The sequence below is a fragment of the Tachyglossus aculeatus genome, unplaced genomic scaffold (assembly GCF_015852505.1).
Source record: "Tachyglossus aculeatus isolate mTacAcu1 unplaced genomic scaffold, mTacAcu1.pri scaffold_101_arrow_ctg1, whole genome shotgun sequence".
NCBI lineage: Eukaryota > Metazoa > Chordata > Mammalia > Monotremata > Tachyglossidae > Tachyglossus > Tachyglossus aculeatus.
This window is the reverse complement of record NW_024044842.1, coordinates 995466-1021168: the sequence shown is the minus strand read 5'-3', so window position 1 is coordinate 1021168 and position 25703 is coordinate 995466. Positions and strand designations below refer to the sequence as shown.

The 25703-nt window shown below is 57.2% G+C and overlaps 1 protein-coding gene across 1 annotated transcript in view; it reads left to right on the top strand.

Moving 5' to 3' along the window:
* RGL2 (ral guanine nucleotide dissociation stimulator like 2) overlaps positions 1 to 24995 on the top strand; it is a 32165-nt gene extending 7170 nt beyond the window's left edge. Inside the window, 14 exon segments of the mRNA XM_038742243.1 lie at positions 1311 to 1502; positions 1504 to 1579; positions 4039 to 4290; positions 7526 to 7629; positions 12020 to 12104; positions 14088 to 14159; positions 14255 to 14326; positions 14462 to 14494; positions 16860 to 16984; positions 18854 to 18958; positions 19075 to 19141; positions 19554 to 19862; positions 23353 to 23467; positions 24696 to 24995. Of these exon segments, the coding sequence (XP_038598171.1) occupies positions 1311 to 1502; positions 1504 to 1579; positions 4039 to 4290; positions 7526 to 7629; positions 12020 to 12104; positions 14088 to 14159; positions 14255 to 14326; positions 14462 to 14494; positions 16860 to 16984; positions 18854 to 18958; positions 19075 to 19141; positions 19554 to 19862; positions 23353 to 23467; positions 24696 to 24901 (1813 nt within the window). The 3' untranslated portion in view covers positions 24902 to 24995.
* The last annotated feature ends 708 nt before the right edge of the window (positions 24996 to 25703 follow it).

Here is a 25703-nt window from a genome sequence, read left to right as displayed (position 1 = left end):
AAATAAAATAAAGAGAATAGATAGGTACAAGGAAAATAGAGTAATAAATATGTACAAATATATCATCATCATCATCAATCGTATTTATTGAGCGCTTACTATGTGCAGAGCACTGTACTAAGCGCTTGGGAAGTACACGTTGGCAACATCTAGAGACAGTCCCTACCCAACAGTGGGCTCACAGTCTAAAAGGGGGGAGACGGAGAACGAAACCAAACATACTAACAAAATAAAATAAAGAGAATAGATAGGTACAAGGAAAATAAATAGAGTAATAAATATGTACAAATATATCATCATCATCATCAATCGTATTTATTGAGCGCTTACTATGTGCAGAGCACTGTGCTAAGCACTTGGGAAGTACAAGTCGGCAACATCTAGAGACGGTCCCTACCCAACAGTGGGCTCACAGTCTAAAAGGGCGGGGGGACGGAGAACAAAACCAAACGTACTAACAAAATAAAATAAATAGAATAGATATGTAGAAATAAATTAAATAAATAAATAGAGTAAAAAAATATGTACAAACATATATACATATATACAGGTGCTGTGGGGAAGGGAAGGAGGTAAGATGTGGGGGGATGGAGAGGGGGACGAGGGGGAGAGGAAGGAAGGGGCTGAGTGTGGGAAGGGCTCCTGGAGGAGGTGAGCTCTCAGCAGGGCCTTGAAGGGAGGAAGAGAGCGAGCTTGGCGGATGGGCAGAGGGATTGGGGGCATTCCGGGCCCGGGGGAGGATGTGGGCTGGGGGTCGATCATCATCATCATCATCATCAATCGTATTTATTGAGCGCTTACTGTGTGCATAGCACTGGACTAAGTGCTTGGGAAGTACAAGTTGGCATCATATAGAGACAGTCCCTACCCAACAGTGGGCTCACAGTCTAAAAGGGGGGAGACAGAAAACAAAACCAAACATACTAACAAAATAAAATAAATAGAATAGATATGGACCAGTAAAATAAATAAATAGAGTAATAAATCTGTACAAACATATATACATATATCCAGGTGCTGTGGGGAAGGGAAGGAGGTAAGAAAGGGGGGATGGAGGGGGGGACGAGGGGGAGAGGAAGGAAGGGGCTCAGTGTGGGAAGGCCTCCTGGAGGAGGTGAGCTCTCAGCAGGGCCTTGAAGGGAGGAAGAGAGCTAGCTTGGCGGAGGGGCAGAGGGATTGGGGGCATTCCAGGCCAGGGGGAGGATGTGGGCCGGGGGTCGATGGCGGGCGTTGGGTGGTGCCGGGTGCGAGGCGTCGCGCTCAGCGCTTAGCGCGGGTCCACCGTCCATCCCCCCCACCCCACCCCGCAGGGCGGCCCTGTCGGTGGTGGGCTCCTGGATGGCCGCCCACCCGGAGGACTTCGGGCCGGACGTGGCCGGGCAGCGGGAGAGACTGGAGGGCTTCCTGCGGGAGGGGGCCGGGGGCGCCCGCCTCCTCCGGGACCTGCGGGCCCTGGGCGGGGGCCGCCCCGTGACCCCCGACCCCCGACCCCCGGCCCCCGGCCCCCCCCAGCGACCCCACCGACGTCCTCATCTTCCTCGCCGACCACGTGGCCCGGCAGCTGACCCTGATGGACGCGGTGAGGACCCCCCCCCTCCGCCCCCGCCCGAATCATCATCATCATCATCATCATCATCATAATGGCATTCATTCATTCAATCGTATTTATTGAGCGCTTACTGTGTGCAGAGCACTGGACTAAGCGCTTGGGAAGGACAAATCGGCAACATATAGAGATGATCCTGGCCTATCCATTCATTCATTCATTCATTCAATCGTATTTATTGAGTGCATACTGTGTGCAGAGCACTGGACTAAGCGCTTGGGAAGTACAAATCGGCAACAGAGACAATCTTGGCCTATTCATTCATTCACTCCAATTTATTCATTCATTCATTCATTCAATCGTATTTATTGAGCGCTTACTGTGTGCAGAGCGCTGGACTAAGCGCTTGGGAAGGACAAATTGGCAACAGAGACGATCCTGGCCTATCCATTCATTCATTCAGTCGTATTTATTGAGCGCTTACTGTGTGCAGAGCACTGGACTAAGCGCTTGGGAAGTACAAATCGGCAACAGAGACAATCTTGGCCTATTCATTCATTCAATCCAATTTATTCATTCATTCATTCATTCAATCGTATTTATTGAGCGCTTACTGTGTGCAGAGCGCTGGACTAAGCGCTTGGGAAGGACAAATTGGCAACAGAGACGATCCTGGCCTATCCATTCATTCATTCAGTCGTATTTATTGAGCGCTTACTGTGTGCAGAGCACTGGACTGAGCGCTTGGGAAGTACAAATCAGCAACAGAGATAATCCTGGCCTATCCATTCATTCATTCATTCAATCATTCAATCATTCATTCAATCGTATTTATTGAGTGCTTACTGTGTGCAGAGCACTGGACTAAGCGCTGAGAAGTACAAATTGGCAACAGAGACGATCCTGGCCTATCCATTCATTCATTCATTCATTCATTCATTCATTCAATCATTCATTCAATCGTATTTATTGAGCGCTTACTGTGTGCAGAGCACTGGGCTAAGCGCTTGGGAAGTACAAATCGGCAACAGAGACGATCCAGGCCTATTCATTCATTCATTCATTCGTATTTATTGAGCGCTTACTGTGTGCAGAGCACTGGACTGAGCGCTTGGGAAGTACAAATCAGCAACGGAGATAATCCTGGCCCATTCATTCATTCATTCTATCGTATTTGAGTGCTTACTGTGTGCAGAGCACTGTACTAAGCGCTTGGGAAGTACAAGTTGGCAACAGAGACAATCCCTGCCCATCCCTTAATTCATTCATTCATTCATTCGTAATCATTGAGCGCTTACTGTGTGCAGAGCACTGTACTAAGCGCCTGGGAAGTACAAATCGGCAACAGAGATGATCCTGGCCTATTCATTCATTCATTCATTCAATGGTATTTATTGAGCGCTTACTGTGTGCAGAGCACTGGACTAAGCGCTTGGGAAGGACAAATCGGCAACAGAGACAATCCTGGCCTATTCATTCATTCATTCATTCATTCAATTGTATTTATTGAGCACTTACTGTGTGCAGAGCACTCTACTAAGCGCTTGGGAAGGACAAATCGGCAACAGAGTCAATCCTGGCCTATTCATTCATTCATTCATTCGTAGGTCCGGAGCGCTGAGGCCTATTCATTCATTCATTCATTCATTCATTTGTAGGTCTGGAGCGCTGAGGCCTATTCATTCATTCATTCATTCATTCATTCGTAGGTCTGGAGCGCTGAGGCCTATTCATTCATTCATTCATTCATTCATTCGTCTGTCTGGAGCGCTGCCCGTGTGCAGAGCACTGCACTGAGCGCTTGCAAAGTGCAATTGGGCGACAAAAAGAGAGACAATCCCTGCCCATCCATCCAGTCGGTCAGCCGGTCATCCATCAGTCGTATTGATTGAGCGCCGAGCGCTGTGCTAAGCGCTTGAATAATAATAATGGCATCTAGGAAGCGCCTCTTCATAGTTGTCGAACGCTTCCTGGGCGCAGAGCACTGGACTAAGCGCTTGGGAAGTACAAGTCGGCAACAGAGACGGTCCTGGCCTATTCATCCGTTCAATCCCTCAATCAATCAATCAATAAAAGTATTTATTTATTTTACTTGTCCCTATCTATTTTATTTTGTCAGCAAGTTTGGCTTCGTTCTCCGTCCCCCCCTTGTAGACCGTGAGCCCGCCGTTGGGCAGGGGCCGTCTCTAGGTGTTCCCAAGCGCTCAGTCCAGTGCTCCGCACACCGGAAGCGCTCAATAAGTACGATTGATTGATTGATTGATTGATTGATGAAGCGCCCATTCTTGGTTGTTGAACGCAGAGCACCGGACTGAGCGCTCGGAAAGTCCGGTCCATCGGCAAGTAGGGACGGTCCCTAACCGCGACGGGGTTGGGCTCGGCTGTATTGAGCGCCTTCCTCGAGTGCGGGGCGTTGTAGTAAGCGCCCCCCACCCCATCTCTGTGTGTGTTGTGTGTTGTCGTGTGTGTGTCCCCCCCCCCGCCCCGGGCAGGAGCTGTTCCTGTCGGTGGTGCCCTGGCAGTGCCTGGGCGGCCTGTGGAGTCAGCGGGCCCGGCCGGGCCACTCGCACCTGTGCCCGTCGGTCCGCGCCACCGTGGCCCAGTTCAACCGGGTGGCGGGGGCCGTGGTGAGCTCTGTACTGGGCGTCACCGGGGGCCCCCCGCCCGCCGCCCGCCTCGCCCCGCGACCCCTGAGGCCTCCCCAGAGGGCACGCCTGCTCGAGAAGTGGATCCGGGTCGCCGAGGTCAGCCGGGGTCACCGCGGGGTTGGGGGCGGGGGGGGGGGGGGACCACCACCAGGGCGGGGGCGTCTCCCCCATCCACCACCATCCATTTTATTTCGTTAGCGTGTTTGGTTCGGTTCTCCGTCTCCCCCTTTGAGACCGTGAGCCCGCCGTTGGGTAGGGACCGTCTCTATAGGTTACCAACTTGGACTTCCCAAGCGCTTAGCACAGCGCTCTGCGCAGAGTAAGCGCTCAATAAATGCGATTGATGATGATGATGATCCACCGACACCCGCCTGGAGAACGTCCGTTGGGTCGGCCCTTCGTATGCCGCTCAGTAATACTAAGGATGGCGTCTGTTCATTCGTTCATTCATTCAATCAATCAATCATCGTATTTATTGAGCGCTTACTGTGTGCAGAGCACTGTACTAAGCGCTTAGTACTCAGTCAGACCACCAGGGGGCATCTGTAAAATGAGGATGAATCAATCAATCAATCGTATTTATTGAGCGCTTACTGTGTGCAGAACACTGTACTAAGCGCTTAGTACTCAGTCAGACCACCAGGGGGCATCTATAAAATGAGGATGAATCAATCGATCAATCAATCAATCGTATTTATTGAGCGCTTACTGTGTGCAGAGCACTGTACTAAGCGCTCAGTACTCAGTCAGACCACCAGGGGGCATCTGTAAAATGAGGATGAATCAATCAATCAATCCATCAATCAATCGTACTTATTGAGCGCTTACTATGTGCAGAGCACTGGACTAAGCGCTTGGGAAGTCCAAGTTGGCAACATAGAGAGACAGTCCCTACCCAACAGCGGGCTCACAGTCTAGAAGACTGTTAAGCGCTTATTAGGTGCCAAGCACTGTTCTAAGCGCCGGGGGGGGATGATAATAACAATAACAAAATAAAGATGGCATCTATTAATAGCTTACTAGGTGCCGAGCACTGTTCTAAGCGTTGCGGTGCATGATAATCAGAGTAATAAAATGAGGATGGCATTTGTTAAGCACGTACTCTGTGCCGAGCACTGTTCTAAGTGCCGGGGTGGATGATAATTAGAATAATGGTAATAACAATAACAAAATAAGGATGGCATCTATTAAGTGCCTACTAGGTGTTGAGCACTGTTCTAAGCGCCGCGGTGCATGATAATAAGAATAATAAAGTAAGGATGGCATCTGTTAAGCGCCTACTAGGTGCCGAGCACTGTTCTAAGCGCCGCGGTGGATGATAATAAAATAAGAATAATAAAGTAAGGATGGCATCTGTTAAGCGCTTACTAGGTGCCGAGCACTGTTCTAAGCGCCGGGGTGGGCGATAATAAGAATAATAAAGTAAGGATGGCATCTGTTAAGCGCTTACTTGGTGCCGAGCACTGTTCTAAGCGCCGGGGTGGGCAATAATAAGAATAATAAAGTAAGGATGGCATCTGTTAAGCGCTTACTAGGTGCCGAGCACTGTTCTAAGCGCCGGGGTGGGCGATAATAAGAATAATAAAGTAAGGATGGCATCAGTTAAGCGCTTACTAGGTGCTGAGCACTGTTCTAAGCGCTGGGGTGGATGATAATAAGAATAATAAAGTAAGGATGGCATCTGCTAAGCGCTTACTAGGTGCCGAGCACTGTTCTAAGCGCCGGGGTGGATGATAATAAGAATAATAAAGTAAGGATGGCATCAGTTAAGCGCTTACTAGGTGCCGAGCACTGTTCTAAGCGCCGGGGTGGGCGATAATAAGAATAATAAAGTAAGGATGGCATCAGTTAAGCGCTTACTAGGTGCCGAGCACTGTTCTAAGCGCCGGGGTGGGCGATAATAAGAATAATAAAGTAAGGATGGCATCTGTTAAGCGCCTACTAGGCGCCGAGCACTGTTCTAAGCGCTGGGGTGGGCAATAATAAGAATAATAAAATGAGGATGGCATCTATTAAGCGCTTACTAGGTGCTGAGCACTGTTCTAAGCGCTGGGGTGGATGATAATAAGAATAATAAAGTAAGGATGGCATCTGTTAAGCGCTTACTAGGTGCCGAGCACTGTTCTAAGCACTGTGGTTGGATGATACTAAGAATAATAAAATGAGGATGGCATCTGTTAAGCATTTACTTTGCTCCAAGCACTGTTCTAAGCGCTGTGGTGGATGATAATAAGAATAATAAAATGAGGATGGCATCTATTAAGTGCTTACTAGGTGCCGAGCACTGTTCTAAGCGCCGGGGTGGATGATAATAAGAATAATAAAGTAAGGATGGCATCTGTTAAGCGCTTACTAGGTGCCGAGCACTGTTCTAAGCACTGTGGTTGGATGATAATAAGAATAATAAAATGAGGATGGCATCTGTTAAGCATTTACTTTGCTCCAAGCACTGTTCTAAGCGCTGTGGTGGATGATAATAAGAATAATAAAATGAGGATGGCATCTATTAAGTGCTTACTAGGTGCCGAGCACTGTTCTAAGCGCCGGGGTGGATGATAATAAGAATAATAAAGTAAGGATGGCATCTGTTAAGCGCTTACTAGGTGCCAAGCACTGTTCTAAGCGCCGGGGTGGGCGATAATAAGAATAATAAAGTAAGGATGGCATCTGTTAAGCGCTTACTAGGTGCCGAGCTCTGTTCTAAGCACCGGGGTGGGCGATAATAAGAATAATAAAGTAAGGATGGCATCTGTTAAGCGCTTACTAGGTGCCAAGCACTGTCCTAAGCGCCGCGGTGGATGATAATAAGAATAATAAAGTAAGGATGGCATCTGTTAAGCGCTTACTAGGTGCCAAGCACTGTTCTAAACGCTGGGGGTGGATGATAATAGAGAAGCAGCGCGGCTCGGCGGAAAGAGCCCGGGCTTTGGAGTGCGAGGTCGTGGGTTCAAATCCCGGCCCCGCCGACCGTCAGCTGGGTGACTTTGGGCGAGCCGCCTCGCTTCTCTGGGCCTCAGTGACCTCATCTGTCAAATGGGGATGAAGACCGGGAGCCCCCCAGGGGGACAACCTGATCCCCTTGCCTCTCCCCCAGCGCTCAGAACAGTGCTTGGCACCTAGTGAGCGCCTAACAAAGACCATCATTATTATTGTCTATTACTGAACACTTGAGCACTGTACTAAGCGCACCCAACGTCATCCACGTGCCCGTAAACTCCAGTGGCTCTCCCTTTGAGCCCGACTGTCCTCTCGCGCGTTCCCCCGGGTGGATTGGGTCCTGACCGTGTGCGGAGCACTGTGCTGAGCGCTCGGCCGGCCCCGCTGTCCCCAGGAGTGCCGCCTGCTGCGAAACTTCTCCTCTCTGTGCGCCATCGTGTCCGCCCTGCAGTCCAGCCCCGTCCACCGCCTCCGGGCAGCCTGGGCTGAGACGGGCAGGTAAGTTGTGGGGGGGTCTCTTGGGGGTCTTGGGGGGTCTCTGGGGGGCTGGAGGGGTCTCTGGGAGGGGTCTCTGGGGGTCTTGGGGGGCCTTAAGGGGTCTCTGGGGGGCCTCAGGGGGTCTGGGGGATCACTGGAACGGTCTCTGGGGGGTCTCTGGGGCTCCTGGGGGGTCTCTGGGGGTCTGGGTGTCTCTGGGAAGGGTCTCTGGGGGGTCTTGGGGGGGTTCTGGGGCATCTCTTGGGGGAAGGGGGGGGTCTCTGGGTGCTTTGGAGGGTCTCTGTAGGATCTGGGGGTCTCAGAGGGGTCTTGGGGGGTCTCTGGGAGGGGTCTCTGGGGGTCTTGGAGGGCCTTAAGGGGTCTCTGGGGGGCCTCAGGGGGTCTGGGGGATCACTGGAACGGTCTCTGGGGGGTCTCTGGGGGTCCTGGGGGGGTCTCTGGGGGGGTTCTGGGGTATCTCTTGGGGGCAGGGGGGGTCTCTGGGTGCTTTGGAGGGTCTCTGTAGGATCCGGGGGTCTCAGAGGGGTCTTGGGGGGTCTCTGGGGGGGTCTCTGGGTGCTTTGGGGGTCTCTGGGGGGTCTCTGTAGAGTCTGGGGGTCTCAGGGGGGTCTCTGGGGGGGTCTCAGGGGGTCTCTGGGGTTCTTAGGTGGTCTCTGGGGGTCTTAGGGAGTCTCTGGAAGGGGTCTCTGGGGGTCCTGGGGGGTCTCTGGGGGTCTGGGGGTCTCTGGGAAGGGTCTCTGGGGGGTTTGGGGGGGGGTTCTGGGCATCTCTGGGGGGGCGGGGGGGGTCTCTGGGTGCTTTGGAGGGGTCTCTGTAGGATCTGGGGGTCTCAGAGGGGTCTTGGGGGGTCTCTGGATGCTTTGGGGGGTCTCTGGGGAGTCTCTGTAGAGTCTGGGGGTCTCAGGGGGGTCTCTGGGGGGTCTCAGGGGGTCTCTGGGGTTCTTAGGGGGTCTCTGGAGGTCTTAGGGAGTCTCTGGAAGGGGTCTCTGGGGGTCCTGGGGGGTCTCTGGGGGTCTGGGGGTCTCTGGGAAGGGTCTCTGGGGGGTCGGGGGGGGGTTCTAGGGCATCTCGGGGGGGGGCGGGGGGGTCTCTGGGTGCTTTGGAGGGTCTCTGTAGGATCTGGGGGTCTCAGAGGGGTCTTGGGGGGGTCTCTGGGTGCTTTGGGGGGTCTCTGGGGGGTCTCTGTAGGGTCTGGGGGTCTCAGAGGGGTCTCTGGGGCGTCTCTGTAGGGACTGGGGGTCTCAGGGGGGTCTCTGGGGCATCTTAGAGGGTCTCTGGGGGTCTGGTGGGGTCTCTGGGGGTCTTGGGGGTCTCTGGGCAGTCTTAGGGGTTCTCTGCGTGGTCACTGGAGAGTCTCTTGGGGGGGTCTCAGGGGGTCTGGGGGGTCTCCGGAGTGGTCTCTGGGGGTCTTGGGGGGTCTGGGGGGCCTCCGGAGTGGTCTCTGGAGGTCTTGGGGGGTCTTGGGGTTTCTGGGAGGGGTCTTAGGGGGTCTTGGGGGGCCTTAGGGGGTCTTGGGGGGGTCTCTGGGAGGGGTCTCTGGGGGGTCGGGGGTCTGGGGGGCCTCTGGAGGATCTGGGAGTCTCAGAGGGGTCTTGGGGGGTCTTAGGGGGTCTCTGGGGGGTCTCTGGGTGCTTTGGGGGGTCTCTAGGGGGGTCTCTGTAGAGTCTGGGGGTCTCAGGGGGGTGTCTGGGGGGTCTCTGTAGGGTCTGGGGGTCTCAGGGGGCCTCTGGGGTTCTTAGAGGGGGTCTCAGGGGGTCTCTGGGGTTCTTAGGGGTTCTCTGGGGCTCTGTTGGGGTCTCTAGGAGGGGTGTCTGGGGGTCTTGGGGGTCTCTGGGCAGTCTTAGGGGGGTCTCTGGGTGGTCACTGGTGAGTCTCTTGGGGGTCTCAGGGGGTCTGAGGGGGGTCTCCGGAGTGGTCTCTGGGGGTCTTGGGGGGTCTTGGGGTTTCTGGGAGGGGTCTTAGGGGGTCTTGGGGGGCCTTAGGGGGTCTTGGGGGGGGGTCTCTGGGAGGGGTCTCTGGGGGGTCGGGGGGTCTGGGGGGCCTCTGGAGGGTCTGGGGGTTTCTGGGGAGTCTCTGGGGGTCTTGGGGGAGGTCTCTGGGGGGGTCGGAGGGGATCTCTGGGGGGTCTCTGGGGGGTTGGGGGGTCTCTGGGGGATCTTGGGGGAGGTCTCTGGAGGGTCTGGGGTCTCTGGGGATTCTCTGGGGATCTTGGGGGAGGTCTCTGGGGGGTCTCAGGGGATCTTTGAGGGGTCTCTGGGGGGTTGGGGGGTCTCTGGGAGGTTTGGGTGGTCTTTGGAGGGTCTGGGGGGGTCTCTGGGAGGGGTCTCTGGGGGTCTCTGGGAAGGGTCTCTGGTGGTCTCTGGGGCATCTCTGGGGAGGTGGGGGTGTCTCTGGGGGGTCTGGGGGGTCTCTGGGGAGATACAGGGGATGACAATTCTCCCTAGAGCATAAGCTTGTCACGGGCAGGGGATAATAATATTAATATTATTATTATTATTATTATTATTATTAATAATAATAATAATGGTATTTGTTAAGCACTTACTATGTGCCAAGCACTGTGCTGAGCGCTGGGGGAGATACATGGTGATCAGGTTATCCCCGGGGGGGCTCACAGTCTTCACCCCCATTTTAATAATAATGACGGTATTTGATGAGCGCTTACTATGCGCCAAGCACTGTTCTAAGCGCTGTGGGGGTTACAAGCTGATCAGGTTGTCCCCCGGGGGGGCTCACAGTCTTCACCCCCATTTTCCAGATGAGGGAACTGAGGCCCAGAGAAGTGAAGTGACTCATCATCAATCGTATTTACTGAGCGCCTACCATGTGCAGGGCACTGTACTAAGCGCCTTGGACTCGCCCAAAGCCACACAGCTGACGAGTGGCAGGGCCGGGATTAGAACCCACGACCTCTGTCTCCCAAGCCCGGGCTCTTTCCACTGAGCCACGTCGCTTCGGTGATGCATTCGATCGTATTTATTGAGCGCTTACCGCGTGCAGAGCACTGGACTGAGCGCTTGCGTATTTATTGAGCGCTTACCACGTGCAGAGCACTGGACTAAGCGCTTGGAAAGTACAAATCGGCAAAATCTAGGCTGCGAGATGGTTGTGGGGCGGGGAACGGCCCTGTTTCTTGTGGTCCCGTCCCCTCCCGAGCGCTCAGTACAGTGCTCAGTAAGCTCTCAGTCCGGCGCTTGGTAAGCGTTCAATAAATAGGCCTGACCCCCGAGAGGGATAAGGGGACTCCTGGCTGGAATTCCCCGACCGAAATCCCTCCAGATGGTCAGCTCGGGAATCGATCAATCAATCGTATTTATTGAGCGCTCACGGTGTGCAGAGCACTGTACTAAGCGCTTGGGAAGTACAAAGTACAAACGTGTCCGTCCGTCGTATTGGACTCTCCCGAACGCTCAGTACAGCGCTCAGTAAGCGCTCAATAAATAGGCCTGACATCTGGGGGGATAAGGGGACTCCTGACTGGTATTCCTTGCTCGTCGCGGGCCGGGAACGTGTCCATCCATCGTATTGGACTCTCCCGAACGCTCACTACAGCGCTCAGTAAGTGCTCAATAAATAGGCCTGACATCCGGGGGGATAAGGGGACTCCTGACTGGTATTCCTTGCTCATCGTGGGCCGGGAACGTGTCCATCCATCGTATTGGACTCTCCCGAACGCTCACTACAGCGCTCAGTAAGCGCTCAATAAATAGGCCTGACATCCGGGGGGATAAGGGGACTCCTGACTGGTATTCCTTGCTCGTCGCGGGCCGGGAACGCGTCCATCCATCGTATTGGACTCTCCCGAACGCTCAGTCCAGCGCTCAGTAAGCGCTCCATAAATAGGCCTGACATCCAGGGGGATAGACTGTGAGCCCACTGTTGGGTAGGGACTGTCTCTATATGTTGCCAATTTGTACTTCCCAAGCGCTTAGTACAGTGCTCTGCATATAGTAAGCGCTCAATAAATACAATTGATGATGATGATGATGATAAGGGGACTTCTGGCTGGAATTCCTTGCTCGTCGCGGGCCGGAACGTGTCCATCCATCGTATTGGACTCTCCCGAACGCTCACTACAGCGCTCAGTAAGCGCTCAATAAATAGGCCTGACATCCGGGGGGATAAGGGGATTCCTGGCTGGAATTCCCTGACCGAAATCCCTCCGGACGGTCAGCTCCTCGTGGGCCCGGGAACGCGTCCGTCCGTCGTGCTGGACTCTCCCGCGCGCCCCAGTGCAGTGCCCTGCCCACAGGAAGCGCTCACTACATAGGACGGAATGACGGGAATAGACTGGTTTGGTGGGGGGGTGGGGGCGGGCTGGGGCGCGGGGGATTCTGGGACGTCGCCCCCCACCCCAACCCCCCGTCTCCCCCAAACGTCTCTCCCATAGTCGAGAGAGGGGTGTCTTCTCCAGCCTCTGTGAGATTTTCTCCGAGTCGGACAACTACTCCCAGAGCCGGGAGCTGCTGCTACAGGTGACCTTTGACCCCTGCGCCCCCACCGTGACCTCTGACCCCGGCGCCCCCCCCACCGTGACCTCTGACCCCTGTCTCCCCGTGACCCCTCTCCCCCGTCTCTCTGTGACCCCTCTCGGTTGTCTCTCCGTCACCTCTCTCCTTTGTCTCTCTGTGACCCCGTCTCTCCGCGACCCCTCTCCCTCATCTCTCTGTGACCCCTCTTCCCCCGTCTCTCTGTAACTCCCTCCCCTGTCTCTCCGCGACCTCTGCCCCTTGGCTGTCTTCCCATGACCCCTCTCCCCCGTCTCTTCTTGACCCCTCTCCCTCGTCTCTCCGTGACCCCCTCGGCTGTCTCTCCGTGACCCCTCTCCCTCGTCTCCCCGTGACCCCTCTCCCCCGTCTCCCCGTGACCCCTCTCCATCATCTTTCTGTGACCCCTGCCCTTCGTCTCCCCGTGACGCCTCTCCATCGTCTCTCCTTTATCTCTCCGTGGCCCCCCTCGGCTGTCTCTCCGTGACCCCTCTCCCTCGTCTCTCCGTGACCCCTCTCGGCTGTCTCTCCGTGACCCCTCTCGGCTGTCTCTCCGTGACCCCTCTCCCTCGTCTCTCCGTGACCCCTCTCGGCTGTCTCTCCGTGACCCCTCTCGGCTGTCTCACCGTGACCCCTCTCCCCTTTCTCTCCGTGACCCCTCTCCCTCGTCTCTCCGTGACCCCCCTCGGCTGTCCCTCCGCGACCCCTCTCCCTCATCTCTCTGTGACCCCTCTTCCCCCGTCTCTCTGTAACTCCCTCCCAGTCTCTCCACGACCTCTGCCCCTTGGCTGTCCTCCCATGACCCCCTCCCCCGTCTCTCCGTGACCCCTCTCCCTCATCTCTCCGTGACCTCTCTTCCTCGTCTCCCCGTGACCCCTCTCCCCGTCTCCCCATGACCCCTCTCTTCCTCATCTCCCCGTGACCCCTCTCCCCGTCTCCCCATGACCCCTCTCTTCCTCATCTCCCCGTGACCCCTCTCCCCGTCTCCCCGTGATCCCTCTCTCCCGTTTCCCCGTGACCCCTGTCCCCCGTCTCCCCGTGACCCCTCTCCCCCGTCTCCCCGTGACCCCTGTCCCGTCTCCCCGTGACCCCTGTCTCTCCGTGACCTCTCTCCCTCGTCTCCCCGTGACCCCTCTCCCCGTCTCCCCCCGATCCCTCTCCCCGTCTCTCCGTGACCTCTCTCCCTCGCCTCCCCATCAGCCCTCTCTCCTGCCTGTCCGTGACCCCTCTCCCTCATCTCCCCGTGACCCCTCTCCCTCATCTCCCCGTGACCCCTCTCTCCTGTCTCTCCATGACCCCTCTCCCCGTCTCACCAGGACGTCTCTCCCCGTCTCCCTGAGACCCCTCTCCCCCATCTCTCCGTGACCCCTCTCGGCCGTCTCTCCGTGACCCCTCTCGGCCGTCTCTCCGTGACCCCTCTCCCATCTCTCGGTGACCTCTGTCCCCTGTCTCCCCGTGCCCCCTCTGCCCTGTCTCCCCGTGCCCCCTCTCCCGTTTCTTCGTGACCCCGTCTCCCCGTGCCCCCTCTCCCTTGTCTCTCCGTGACCCCTCTTGGCCGTCTCTCCTTGACCTCTCTCCTTTGTCTCTCCGCGACCTCTCCTTTATCTCTCCGTGACCCCTCTCGGCCGTCTCTCCGTGACCCCTCTCCCATCTCTCGGTGACCTCTGCCCCGTCTCCCCGTGCCCCCTCTCCCGTTTTTTCGTGACCCCGTCTCCCCGTGCCCCCTCTCCCTTGTCTCTCCGTGACCCCTCTTGGCCGTCTCTCCTTGGCCTCTCTCCTTTGTCTCTCCGCGACCTCTCCTTTATCTCTCCGCGACCCCCCTCGGTTGTCTCTCCATCACTTCTCTCCCTCGTCTCTCCGCGACCCCTCTCCCCCGTCTCCCCGTGACCTCTGTCCCCTGTCTCCCCGTGACCCCCGTCTCTCCGCGACCTCTCTCCTCCGTCCTCCCGCGACCCCCGTCCCCCCGCAAAGGAGAACGCCCCGCGGCCGGCCTCGGAGCTGACCCCGAAGAGGCAGACCAGGCCCGACGAGCCCCCCGGCGGGGTGAGTGACCTACGGGGGGGGGGCCGGGAGGGTGGGCTGGGGGGGCCCCCGGAGGCGTCCAGCCCATCCCCGACCCACGTCCGGCCCACCCCCAGGTGGTCCCCTACCTGGGCACCTTCCTGAAAGACCTGGTGATGTTGGACGCCGCTGCCCCGGACACCCTGGAGGTCAGAGGGGGGTCGTGGGAAGGTCGTGGGGGTCACGGGGGGGTCACAGGGGTCACGGGGGGTCACGGGGGGAAGGGTCGGGGGGTCTTGGGTCCCCTCTGAGTCTAAACTCCCTCCTTCCTCCTCCTCGTCCAGAACGGTTACATCAACTTCGACAAGAGGAGAAAGGTACGGGGGGCTCCGGGCTGCGGCCTGGGGTCTGCAGGGGACAACAAAATAATGATAATAATTAATAATAATGATATTTGTGAATAATAATAATAATAATAATAATAATGGCATTTATTAAGCGCTTACTATGTGCATTTGTGAAGTGCTTGCTAGGTACCAGGCACTCATTTATTTACTTACTTACTTATTTATTTATTTATTTATTTATTTATTTATTTATTTATTTATTTATTTTACTAGTACCTATCTACTCTATTTTATTTTGTTAGTACTTACTATGTACCAGACTCTGTGATTATTAGTATTATTACAACGGTATTATTTGTTAAGCCCTTACTATAAGCTGGGCACTGGGTCATTAGTAGTAGTAGTATGTTCAAGTGCTTACTATGTACTAGACACTCTATCATTCTTAGTATTATTATAATGGTATTATTTGTTAAGCCCTTACTATAAGCTGGGCACTGGGTCATTAGTAGTAGTAGTATGTTCAAGTGCTTACTATGTACTAGACACTCTATCATTCTTAGTATTATTATAATGGTATTATTTGTTAAGCCCTTACTATAAGCTGGGCACTGGGTCATTAGTAGTAGTAGTATGTTCAAGTGCTTACTATGTACTAGACACTCTATCATTATTAGTATTATTATGATGGTATTATTTGTTAAGCCCTTACTATAAGCTGGGCACTGGGTCATTAGTAGTAGTAGTATGTTTAAGTGCTTACTATGTACTAGACACTCTATCGTTATTAGTATTATTATAATGGTATTATTTGTTAAGCACTTTCTATAAGCTGGGCACTGGGTCATTATTAGTAGTAGTATGTTTAAGTGCTTACTATGTACTAGACACTCTATCATTATTAGTATTATTATGATGGTATTATTTGTTAAGCCCTTACTATACACTGGGCACTGGGTCATTATTATTAGTAGTTTATGTAAGTGCTTACTATGTACTAGACAGTTCATCATTATTAGTATTATTATAATGGTATTATTTTTAAGCACTTACTATAAACTGGGCATTGGGTCATTATTATCAGTAGTATATTTAAGTGCTTACTAGGTACTAGACACTCCATCATTATTAGTATTATTATAATGGTATTATTTTTAAGCACTTACTATAAACTGGGCACTGGGTCATTATTATTAGTAGTTTACGTAAGCGCTTACTATGTACTGGACACTCCATCATTATTAGTATTATTATAATGGTATTATTAAGCACTTACTATAGACTGGGCACTGGGTCACTGTTATCAGTAGTATATTTAAGTGCTTACTAGGTACTAGACACTCCATCATTATTAGTATTATTTTAATGGTATTATTAAGCACTTACTATAAACTGGGCACTGGGTCATTATTATTGGTAGTTTATGTAAGTGCTTACTATGTAGTAGACAGTCTGTCATTATTAGTATTATTATAATGGTATTATTTGTTAAGCACTTACTATAAACTGGGCACTGGGTCAGTGTTATTAATAGTATATTTAAGTGCTTACTAGGTACTAGACACTCTATCATTATTAGTATTATTATAATGGTATTATTTGTTAAGCACTTACTATAAGCTGGGCACAGGGTCATTATTATTAGTAGTATATTTAAGTGCTTCCTAGGTACTAGACACTCTATCATTAGTAGTATTATTATAATGGTATTCTTTGTTAAGCACTTACCATAAACCGGGCCCTGGGTGCTTACTATTTGTATATTTAAGTGCTTACTAGGTGCCAGGCACTGTCTTGTTATTATTAATTATTGCTATAATAATAACGATGGTATTCGTCCAGCGCCGACTCTGTGCCAGCACTGTCCTAAGCGCTGCGCACTGTTCTGTTCAGCACCTACCGTGTACATGGCCCAACTCATTCATTCCTTCGAGCGAATGTACTGAGCGCCCAGTGTGCGCAGAGCGCTGTACTAAGCGCTTGGGAGAGGACAGTTGGGCAACAGAGAGGGGGACGGTCCCTAATCTTTTTAGACCGTGAGCCCACTGTTGGGTAGGGACCGTCTCTATGTGATGCCAATTTGTACTTCCCAAGCGCTTAGTACAGTGCTCTGCACATAGGAAGCGCTCAATAAATACGATTGATTGATTGATTGATTAATCTACGACGGGCTCACGGCCTAGAAGGGGACGAGGGGCCTCAAGGGCGCTTAGCCCAGTGCTGTGCGCGCGGTAGGCGCCCAATGGCTGGGATGGAGGGAACGAGGAGGAGGAGGGTGACGAGGTTTGGGGGCTCATTCACTCATTCATTCATTCAGTTGTATTTATTGAGCGCTTACTGTGTGCAGGGCACTGTACTGAGCGCTTGGGGGTCCCCGGGGGGGGTGTCTCCCCAGGAGTTCTCGGTGCTGAAGCGTCTCCGGGGGCTGCAGGCCCGGTGCCGGGGCTACCACCTGCCCGGCCCGGACCCCGATTTCCAGCAGTGGCTCCGCCGCCTCCCGACCCTCACCGATGCCCAGAGGTTCGGGGGGCGATGGCGGCGCGGTGGGGGGCCTGGTGACGTCACGGTGGGGGGGGGGTGACATCACCGCGGGGGCGTGACGTCACGATGGGGCGGCTGGGTGGCGTCCTGATGGGGTGAGGGGGTGACATCCTGTTGGGGGGGTGACGTCACGATGGGGAGGGTGTGATGTCACGGTGGGGTGACGTCACCACGGGGGCGTGACGTCATGATGGGGGCGACTGGGTGGTGTCCTGATGGGGTGAGGGGGTTACATCATGTTGGGGGGTGACGTCACGACGGGGGAGGGCGTGACGTCACAGCGGGGGCGGCGTCACCACGGGGGCGTGACGTCATGGTGGGTGACTGGGCGACGTCCTGATAGGGTGACATCCCGATGATGGGGGGAGGCGACATCCTGTTGGGAGTGTGACGTCACGATGGGGAGGGTGTGATGTCACGGTGGGGTGACGTCACCACGGGGGCGTGACGTCATGATGGGGGCGACTGGGTGGTGTCCTGATGGGGTGAGGGGTTACATCATGTTGGGGGGTGACGTCACGATGGGGGGGGGCGTGACGTCACAGTGGGGGTGACGTCACCACGGGGGCGTGACGTCAGGATGGGTGACTGGACGATTTCCTGATAGGGTGACATCCTGATGATGGGGGGGGCTGACATCCTGTTGGGGGTGTGACGTCACGATGGGGAGGGCGTGACGTCACAGTGGGGGTGACGTCACCACGGGGGCGTGACGTCATGATGGGTGACTGGGCGATGTCCTGATAGGGTGACATCCTGATGATGGGGGGGGGGGCCAACATCCTGTCGGGGGTGTGACGTCATGATGAGGGGGTGTGACGTCACAGTGGGGGGTGACACCACCACGGGGCGTGATGTCATGATTGGTGACTGGGCGACGTCCTGATAGGGTGACATCCCGATGATGGGGGGGGGGCCGACATCCTGTTGGGCGTGTGACGTCACGATGGGGAGGGTGTGATGTCACGGTGGGGTGACGTCACCACGGGGGCGTGACGTCAGGATGGGTGACTGGGCGACGTCCTGATAGGGTGACATCCTGATGATGGAGGAGGGGGGAGGCGACCTCCTGCTGGGGGTGTGATGTCACGATGGGGGAGGGCGTGACGTCACAGTGGGGGTGACATCACCTCGGGGGTGTGACGTCATGGTGGGGCGACTGGGTGGCGTCCTGATGGGGTGAGGGGGTGACATCCTGTTGGGGGGGTGACGTCACGACGGGGGAGGGCGTGACGTCACAATGGGGGGGGGTGACATCACCACGGGGGCGTGGAGTCATGATGGGGGGCCGGATGGCGTCCTGATGGGGTGACATCCTGTTGGGCGTGTGACGTCACGATGGGGGAGGGTGTGACATCACAGTGGGGGGTGACATCACCTCGGGGGCGTGACGTCATGATGGGGCGACTGGGCGGCGTCCTGATGGGGCGACATCCTGTTGGGGCTGTGACGTCACGACGGGGGAGGGCGTGATGTCAGAATGGGGGTGACATCACCACGGGGCGTGACGTCATGGTGGGGCGACTGGGCGGCACCCTGATGGGGCGGCATCCTGTTGGGGGTGTGACGTCACGACGGGGGAGGGCGTGACTTCACAGTGGGGGGGTGACATCACCACGGGGGCGTGACGTCACGATGGGGGACCAGATTGAGTCCTGATGGCGTGAGGGGGTGACAGCCTGACGATGGAGGGTGGGGGGAGGCGACATCCTGTTGGGGGGGTGACCCCCCACGTCCCCCCCGTTGTGGCGTCGCGGTAGGGAAAGGTGACGTCACAACGGGGGTGACGTCACCATGGGGGAGGGGGCCCCCTGACCTCCCCCCCTTGACCCCTGACCCCCCCCCCAGCCACCAGCTGTCCTGCGAGGTGGAGGGGCCCGCGCTCAGCGAAGGGCCCGAGCCCCCCGCCCCGCGCTCCCTGCGGCCCACCCTCGTCATCACGCACTGCACAGAGTGAGTGTCGCCCCCCCCGACCCCCCCCAAAAATGGGGGGCGCTGGGTGGGAGGGGAGGGGGGGGGTCCCCGGCGACCCTCCTCCCCCCCCCACTTCCTGGCTCCCCCCCCGGCAGCCTCCTGAGCGTCGTCGGGGGTCCTTCGGCCTTGGCCTCGTGGGACAAGGCTGCCGCCATGCTGCAGGTGACCCCTGACCTCTGTCCCGACGGACCCCCGTCCTCCCCTCCTCCTCACGTGACCTCTCGACCTCCTGCTGACCCCCTCCGTCCCCCTCATTGCCCCCTCTCTGTCCCCCTCTCTCCTGACTGACCCCTCTCCCTCCCTGCTGACCTCTGACCTCTCTCCTGACCCCCCTCGCTGACCCCCGACCTCCCTCCCGTCCGACTCCTCTCTTTCTCCCTCCTCCTTGACCTCTGACCTCTCTCCTGACCCCCCTCGCTGACCCCCGACCTCCCTCCCGTCCGACTCCTCTCTTTCTCCCTCCTCCTTGACCCCTGACCTCTCTCCCGACCGGCCCGCCTTCCCTGACCTCTGACCCCTGACCCCCGCCTCTCTGTGTCCCCCCTCCCTCCCGTGCCGGCCCGCCCCGGGGCAGCAGCGGAAGTGGCCTTCGGCCTCCTCCTTGGACTCGGCGCTGGAGGGGACCCCGCCGCCCCCGGACCCCCAAGGAGGAGGAGGAGGAGGAGGAGGAGACCCCCGGGCCGGCCCGGCCGCCCTGGACCCCTCGACGCCAGGCCCGGGCCTGCGCGGGCACCGGCGATCGGCGTCGTGCGGGTGCCCGCTGGGCCGGGGGTCCCCCGGGGGGTCCCCGGGGGTCCAGGGGGGTCCCCGGGGGTCGGACGGCCGCATCGTCCGCGTCCGCATGGAGCTGGGACACGACGGGACCCTCTACAAGAGCCTGCTGGTCAGCACCCACACACCCGCCCCGACAGGGGGCGCCCCCCGGGGGGAGGGGGCGGGGGAGGGCGGGGACACCAGGGGGCGCTCGAGAGGTAGGGGGGCGTGAAAGGGCGGGGCCACCAGGGGGCGCCTGCCCCAGGGGGAGGGGGCAGGGAAAGGCCGGGGCCACCAGGGGGCGCCCGCCTGAGGGGGGAGGGGGCAGGGAAGGGCGCGGCCACCAGGGGGCGCCCGAGAGGGAGGGGGCATGAAAGGGCAGGGACACCAGGAGGCGCCTGCCCGAGGGGAAGGGGGGCACAAAAAGGCGGGGCCACCAGGGGGTGCCCAAAGGGGAGGGGGCAGGGAAGGGCGGGGCCACCAGGGGGCGCCCACCCGAGGGGGAGGGGGTAGGGAAGGGCGGGGCCACCAGGGGGCATCCGCCCGAGGGGAAGGGGGGGCAGGGAAGGGCGGGACCACCAGGGGGCGCCCAAGGGGAAAGGGGCAGGGAAAGGAGGGGCCACCAGGGGGCGCCCGAGGGGGGAGGGGGCAGGGTAGGGCGGGGCCAACAGGGGGCGCCTGCCCGAGGGGGAGGGGAGCAGGGAAGGGCAGGGCCACCAGGGGGCGCCTGAGGGGAAAGGGGCAGGGAAAGGAGGAGCCACCAGGGGGCGCCCGGGGGGGGGCAGGGAAAGGAGGAGCCACCAGGGGGCGCCCGAGGGGGGGGCAGGGAAGGGCAGGGCCACCAGGGGGCGCCCAAGGAGGAGGAGGCAGGGAAGGGCGAAGCCACTAGGGGGCTCCTGAGGGGGAGGGGGCAGGGAAAGGTGGGGCCAGCAGGGGGCGCCCACTCGAGGGGAAGGGTGGTAGGGAAAAGTGGGGCCACCAGGGGGCGTCCGCCCGAGGGGGAGGAGGCAGGGAAGGGCGGGGCCACCAGGGGGCGCCCGAGGGGGTAGGGGCAGGGAAGGGCGGGGCCACCGCGGGGCGCCCGCAAGGGGGGCCAAGGAAGGGCGGGGCTACCAGGGGGCGCCTGCCCGAGGGGAAGGGGGGCAGGGAAAGGTGGGGCCAACAGGGGGCGCCCGCCCGAGGGGGAGAGGCATGGGAGGGCGGAGCCACCAGGGGGCGCCCGCCCGAGGGGGAAGGGGGCAGGGAAAGGTGGGGCCAACAGGGGGCGCCCGCCCCAGGGGGAGGGGGAGGAGAGAGTGGGGCCACCAGGGGGCGCGGTCACAAGGGGAGGGGCCACAGGGGGAGGGACTGGAAGGGGCGGGGCCGTGGGAGGGCGGGGCTAAATGCGGCTGCGCGCGCAGGGGCGTGGTTAAAGGGGCGGTGCGCGCCAGGGCGGGGCTTGAGGGTGCTGCGCGCGGGGGGGCGTGGTTAAAGGGGCGGGGCGCGCAGGGGGCGTGGTTAAAGGGGCGGTGCGCGCAGGAGCGGGGATTGGAGAGTGCTGTGCGCGCACGGGGCGTGGTTAAAGGGGCGGGGCTAGAGAGTGCTGCGCGCGCACGGGGCGTGGTTAAAGGGGCGGTGCGCGCAGGGGGCGTGGTTAAAGAGGCGGCGCGCGCAGGGGGGCGTGGTTAAAGGGGCGGCTCGCGCAGGGGGCGTGGTTAAAGGGGCGCTGCGCGCAGGGGCGGGGCTAGAGAGTGCTGCGCGCGCACGGGGCGTGGTTAAGGGGGCGGTGCGCGCAGGGGGCGGGGCTATGTGGGCTGCGCGCGCAGGGGCGGGGCTGAGGAGGGCTGACGTTCATTCATTCAATCGTATTTATTGAGCGCTTATTGTACGCAGAGCACCGTACTAAGCGCTTGGGAAGTACAAGGCGGCAGCATAGAGAGACGTTCCCTACCCAACAACGGGCGCACAGTCTAGAGGGATAATAATAATGATGGCATTTGTTTTGGTTTTTTGTTTTGTTTTGTTTTTAGTGGCATTTATTAAGCGCTTACTATGTGCAAAGCACCGTTCTAAGCGCTGGGGGAGGATACAAGGTGATCAGTTTGTCCCACGGGGGGGTCTCACAGTCTTCATCCCCATTTTACAGATGAGGGAACTGAGGCCCAGAGAAGTGAAGTGATTCGCCCAAAGTCACGCAGCTGGCAACTGGCGGAGCCGGGATTCGAACCCAGCATCATCATCAATCGTATTTATTGAGCGCTTCCTATGTGCAGAGCACTGTACTAAGCGCTTGGGAAGTACAAATTGGCAACACATAGAGACAGTCCCTACCCAACAGTGGGCTCACAGTCTGAAAGGGAGAGACAGAGAACAAAACCAAACATGCTAACAAAATAAAATAAATAGAATAGATATGTACAAATAAAATAGAGTAATAAATATGTACAAACATATATACGTATATACAGGTTCCATGGGGCTTGCCTAATGGTGGGTAGGGACCGTCTCTGTATGTTACAAACTTGTTCTTCCCAAGCGCTTAGTAAGCAGCGTGGCTCAGTGGAAAGAGCCCGGGCTTTGGAGTCAGGGGTCATGGGTTTGAATCCCGGCTCTGCCAGCTGTCGGCTGTGTGACCGCGGACGAGTCACTTCACTTCCCTGGGCCTCAGTTCCCCCATCTGGAAAATGGGGATGAAGACTGTGATCCCCAAGTGGGACAACCTGATCACCTTGTATCCCCCGCCCCCAGCGCTTAGAACAGTGCTTTGCATATAGTAAGCGCTTAACAAATACCAACATTGTTATTATTATTCTCTGGGCCTCAGTTCTCTCATCTGTAAAATGGGGACGAAGACTGTGAGCCTCTCGGGGGACAACCTGATCTCCTTGGAACCTCCCCAGCGCTTAGAACAGTGCTTGGCACATAGTAAGCGCTTAATAAATGCCATCATCATTATTATTACAGTGCTCTGCGCAAGGTCAGCGCTCAATAAATACGACTTAATGAATGAATGAGCCCTTGCACACGGTCAGCGCTCAATAAATACGATTGAATGACTGAGCCCGCCCCTGGGTAGGGACCGTCTCTATATGTTGCCAACTTGTCCTTCCCAAGCGCTTAGTACAGTGCTCTGCACGCAGTAAGCGCTCAATAAATACGATTGAATGAATGAATGAATGAATGAACGAATGATTGCGCGCGCAGGGGGCGGGGATGGAGAAGGAATGATGCAGTCAGGGGCGTGGCTAGGGGCGTCCACGGGGCGTGACCGGAAGTGGGATGACGTATGAGGGCGGGGCAGGGGCGAATGACATGGGTGGGGGCGTGGCTAAGGGGTGTGCGCGTGCGCAGGGGAGGGGCCAGAAAGAGGATGACGTAAAAAGGGGCGGGGCCGCAAGGGGGTTGCGCGCATGGGCGGGGCTACAGGAACTGGGTGGGCGAGGCACGCATGCGCGTTCATGGCCTGGGTGGACAGCCCGAGGCATTTGTTGGTGGCTGAGCTGGGGGGGGGGGCCCGGATCATCATCATCAATCGTATTTATTGAGCGTTTACTATGTGCAGAGCAGTGTACTAAGCGCTTATGAATCCCCTCCCCCCATCCTCCCTCCTTTTTTTTTTCTCCCCCCCGGGGGTCGTTCAGGTGAGCAGCCAGGACAAGGCCCCGGGCGTGGTGCAGGCGGTGCTCAAGAAGAACAACCGCGACCCCGCCGACGCCCCCCAATATCAGCTCGTCCAGCTCCTGCCGGGGCGCCGAGGTGACTGTCCCAGGGCGGGGAGGGGGATGGAGGCCACCCCTCCATCGTATTCATGGAGCACTTGCAGTGTGCCACGTGTTCAGGCCACCGTCTGTATTGAGCACTTCCGGGGTGCAAGGCACTTCCGGCGTGCAGAGCATTCGGTCCATCGTTTATGTTGAACACTTCCGGTGTGCAGAGCATTCAGGCTGTCTTCTGTATTGAGCACTTCCGGTGTGCTGTGCGTTCAGGCCACCGCCTGTATTGAGCACTTCCGGTGTGCACAGCATTCGGTCCATCGTCTATGTTGAGCACTTACGGTGTGCGAAGCATTCAGTCTATCTTTTGTATTGAACACTTCCGGTATGCAGAGCATTTAGCCCATCGTCTGTATTGAGCACTTCCGGTGTGCAGAGCACTTCCGGTGTGCAGAGCATACAGTCCACCATCTGTTATGAACCCTTCCGGTGTGCATGGCACTTGACTAAGCCCAGGGGAGAGTCCAATACCACACTAAACAGCCGCGTTCCCTGCCCACAAGGAGCTCACGATCCTGGGTTTTCATCCCGGCCCCAATGCTGGTCGGCTGTGTGACCTTGGGCGAGTCACTTCGCTTCTCTGGGCCTCAGTCACCTCGTCAGGAAAATGGGGATGAAGACTGAGAAACCCACAGTCAGACCCCTTAAGCACTTACCAAATATGCTTTTTATTATCATTATACTTATTATCATTATTTCTGATATACTTATCGTTTTTATGCTTGCTATTGTCATGACTATAACATTTTCTTTTCCTTATTGTTGTCTTCTCATTCTCCTTGTTTATTTCTCATTCTTTTATCGCTCTTCTCTAAATTTTCGTTCCTCTTCTGGTCATTCTTCTTTTCCCTCTTCTGCTCCTTCACCTATTTCTTGTTCTTCTTTTCCATCTCATTCTTCTCCCCTCCTTCTCCTTCTTGTTCGCCTATTGTTCTTCTTGTTCCTCTGATCGTTCTTGTTCTTCTCCCCTCCTTCTCCTTCCTGAACTCCTTGTCCTTCTTGTTCGCCCATTTCTTGTTCTTCTTTCTCCTTCTCGTTCTTCCCTTACTCTCCTCCTTCTTGTTCGCCTATTTCTTGTTCTTCTTTTCCTTCTTCTTGTTCTCCTCCCCCTCCGCCCCCCTTCTCCTTCCTGCTTTTCCTCTTCTTCCTCCTCCTTCCTTCCTTCCGTCCTCGGCCCCGCTCCGCTTTGGCCGCGTCGGGGGGTCGTCCAGAGCTGGCCATCCCTCCCTCGGCCAACGTGTTCTACGCCATGGACGGCTCCAGCCTGGACTTCGTGCTGCGCCGCCGCCGACCTTCGAACCCGGCCGCGGCGGCCCCGACGCCGGCCCCGCACGACGCCCCGCACGACGGCCCCGGCGGGGGCTCCTTCCCCCGGATCAAGGCCACCGGACGGAAACTGGCCCGCGCCCTCTTCTGAGCAGGATTCGAACTCAGTACCCCGGTGGGGCGGATACAACGAAGGGCAACACAGGGGAGCCACTTCCGGCCACGCCCCCGGGAAAGCGCGGCAAATCGAGGTCACGTGAGACGTCATGGGCCCGCCCCTCGGGAAGCCTAGCTCACGTGGGGCGGGGGGCCTGTGCGCATGCGCACGACAGACGTCACGTGCGTTGTGGCGGGGCCCGCCCTTTCGGGAAGCGGAAGTCACGTGACAGCCCCCAGACCGGCTCTCTGCGCATGCGCGCCGTCGAAACCATTTGAGCAGATGGACGTCACGTGGGTCGTAGCGAGACCCGCCCTTCGGGAAGCCGACGTCACGTGAGCCAGGGCCCCCGGCGGCGCTCTGCGCGTGTGCGCGAACCCAGTCACGCGAGCAGATCCAAGTCACTTGGGCCGTGCCTAGACCTGCCTTTCGGGAAGCTGAAGTCACGTGAGCTCGGACGACCCTCCACGGCTCTATGCGCATGCGTGCCATCTAAGTCACGTGAGTCATGGCGAGCCCCGCCGTTCTGGAAGCCGAAGTCATGTGAGCTGGGGGCGCGTCCCTGTGCACGCGCACGATCCATGTCACGTGGTGACCCCCGCCTTTCGGAAAGACGAAGTCACGTGAGCTACTCCCCCCCCCCCGCAACGGCTCTCTGCGCATGTGCGCGATGCACATCACGTGCACAGATCCTCGGCACGTGGCGAGCCCCGCCCTTCGGGAAGCCCAAGTCACGCGAGATTGGGGCCCCCGCCGTCTGCGCATGCGCACGGACCAAGTCACGTGAGCCGCCGCG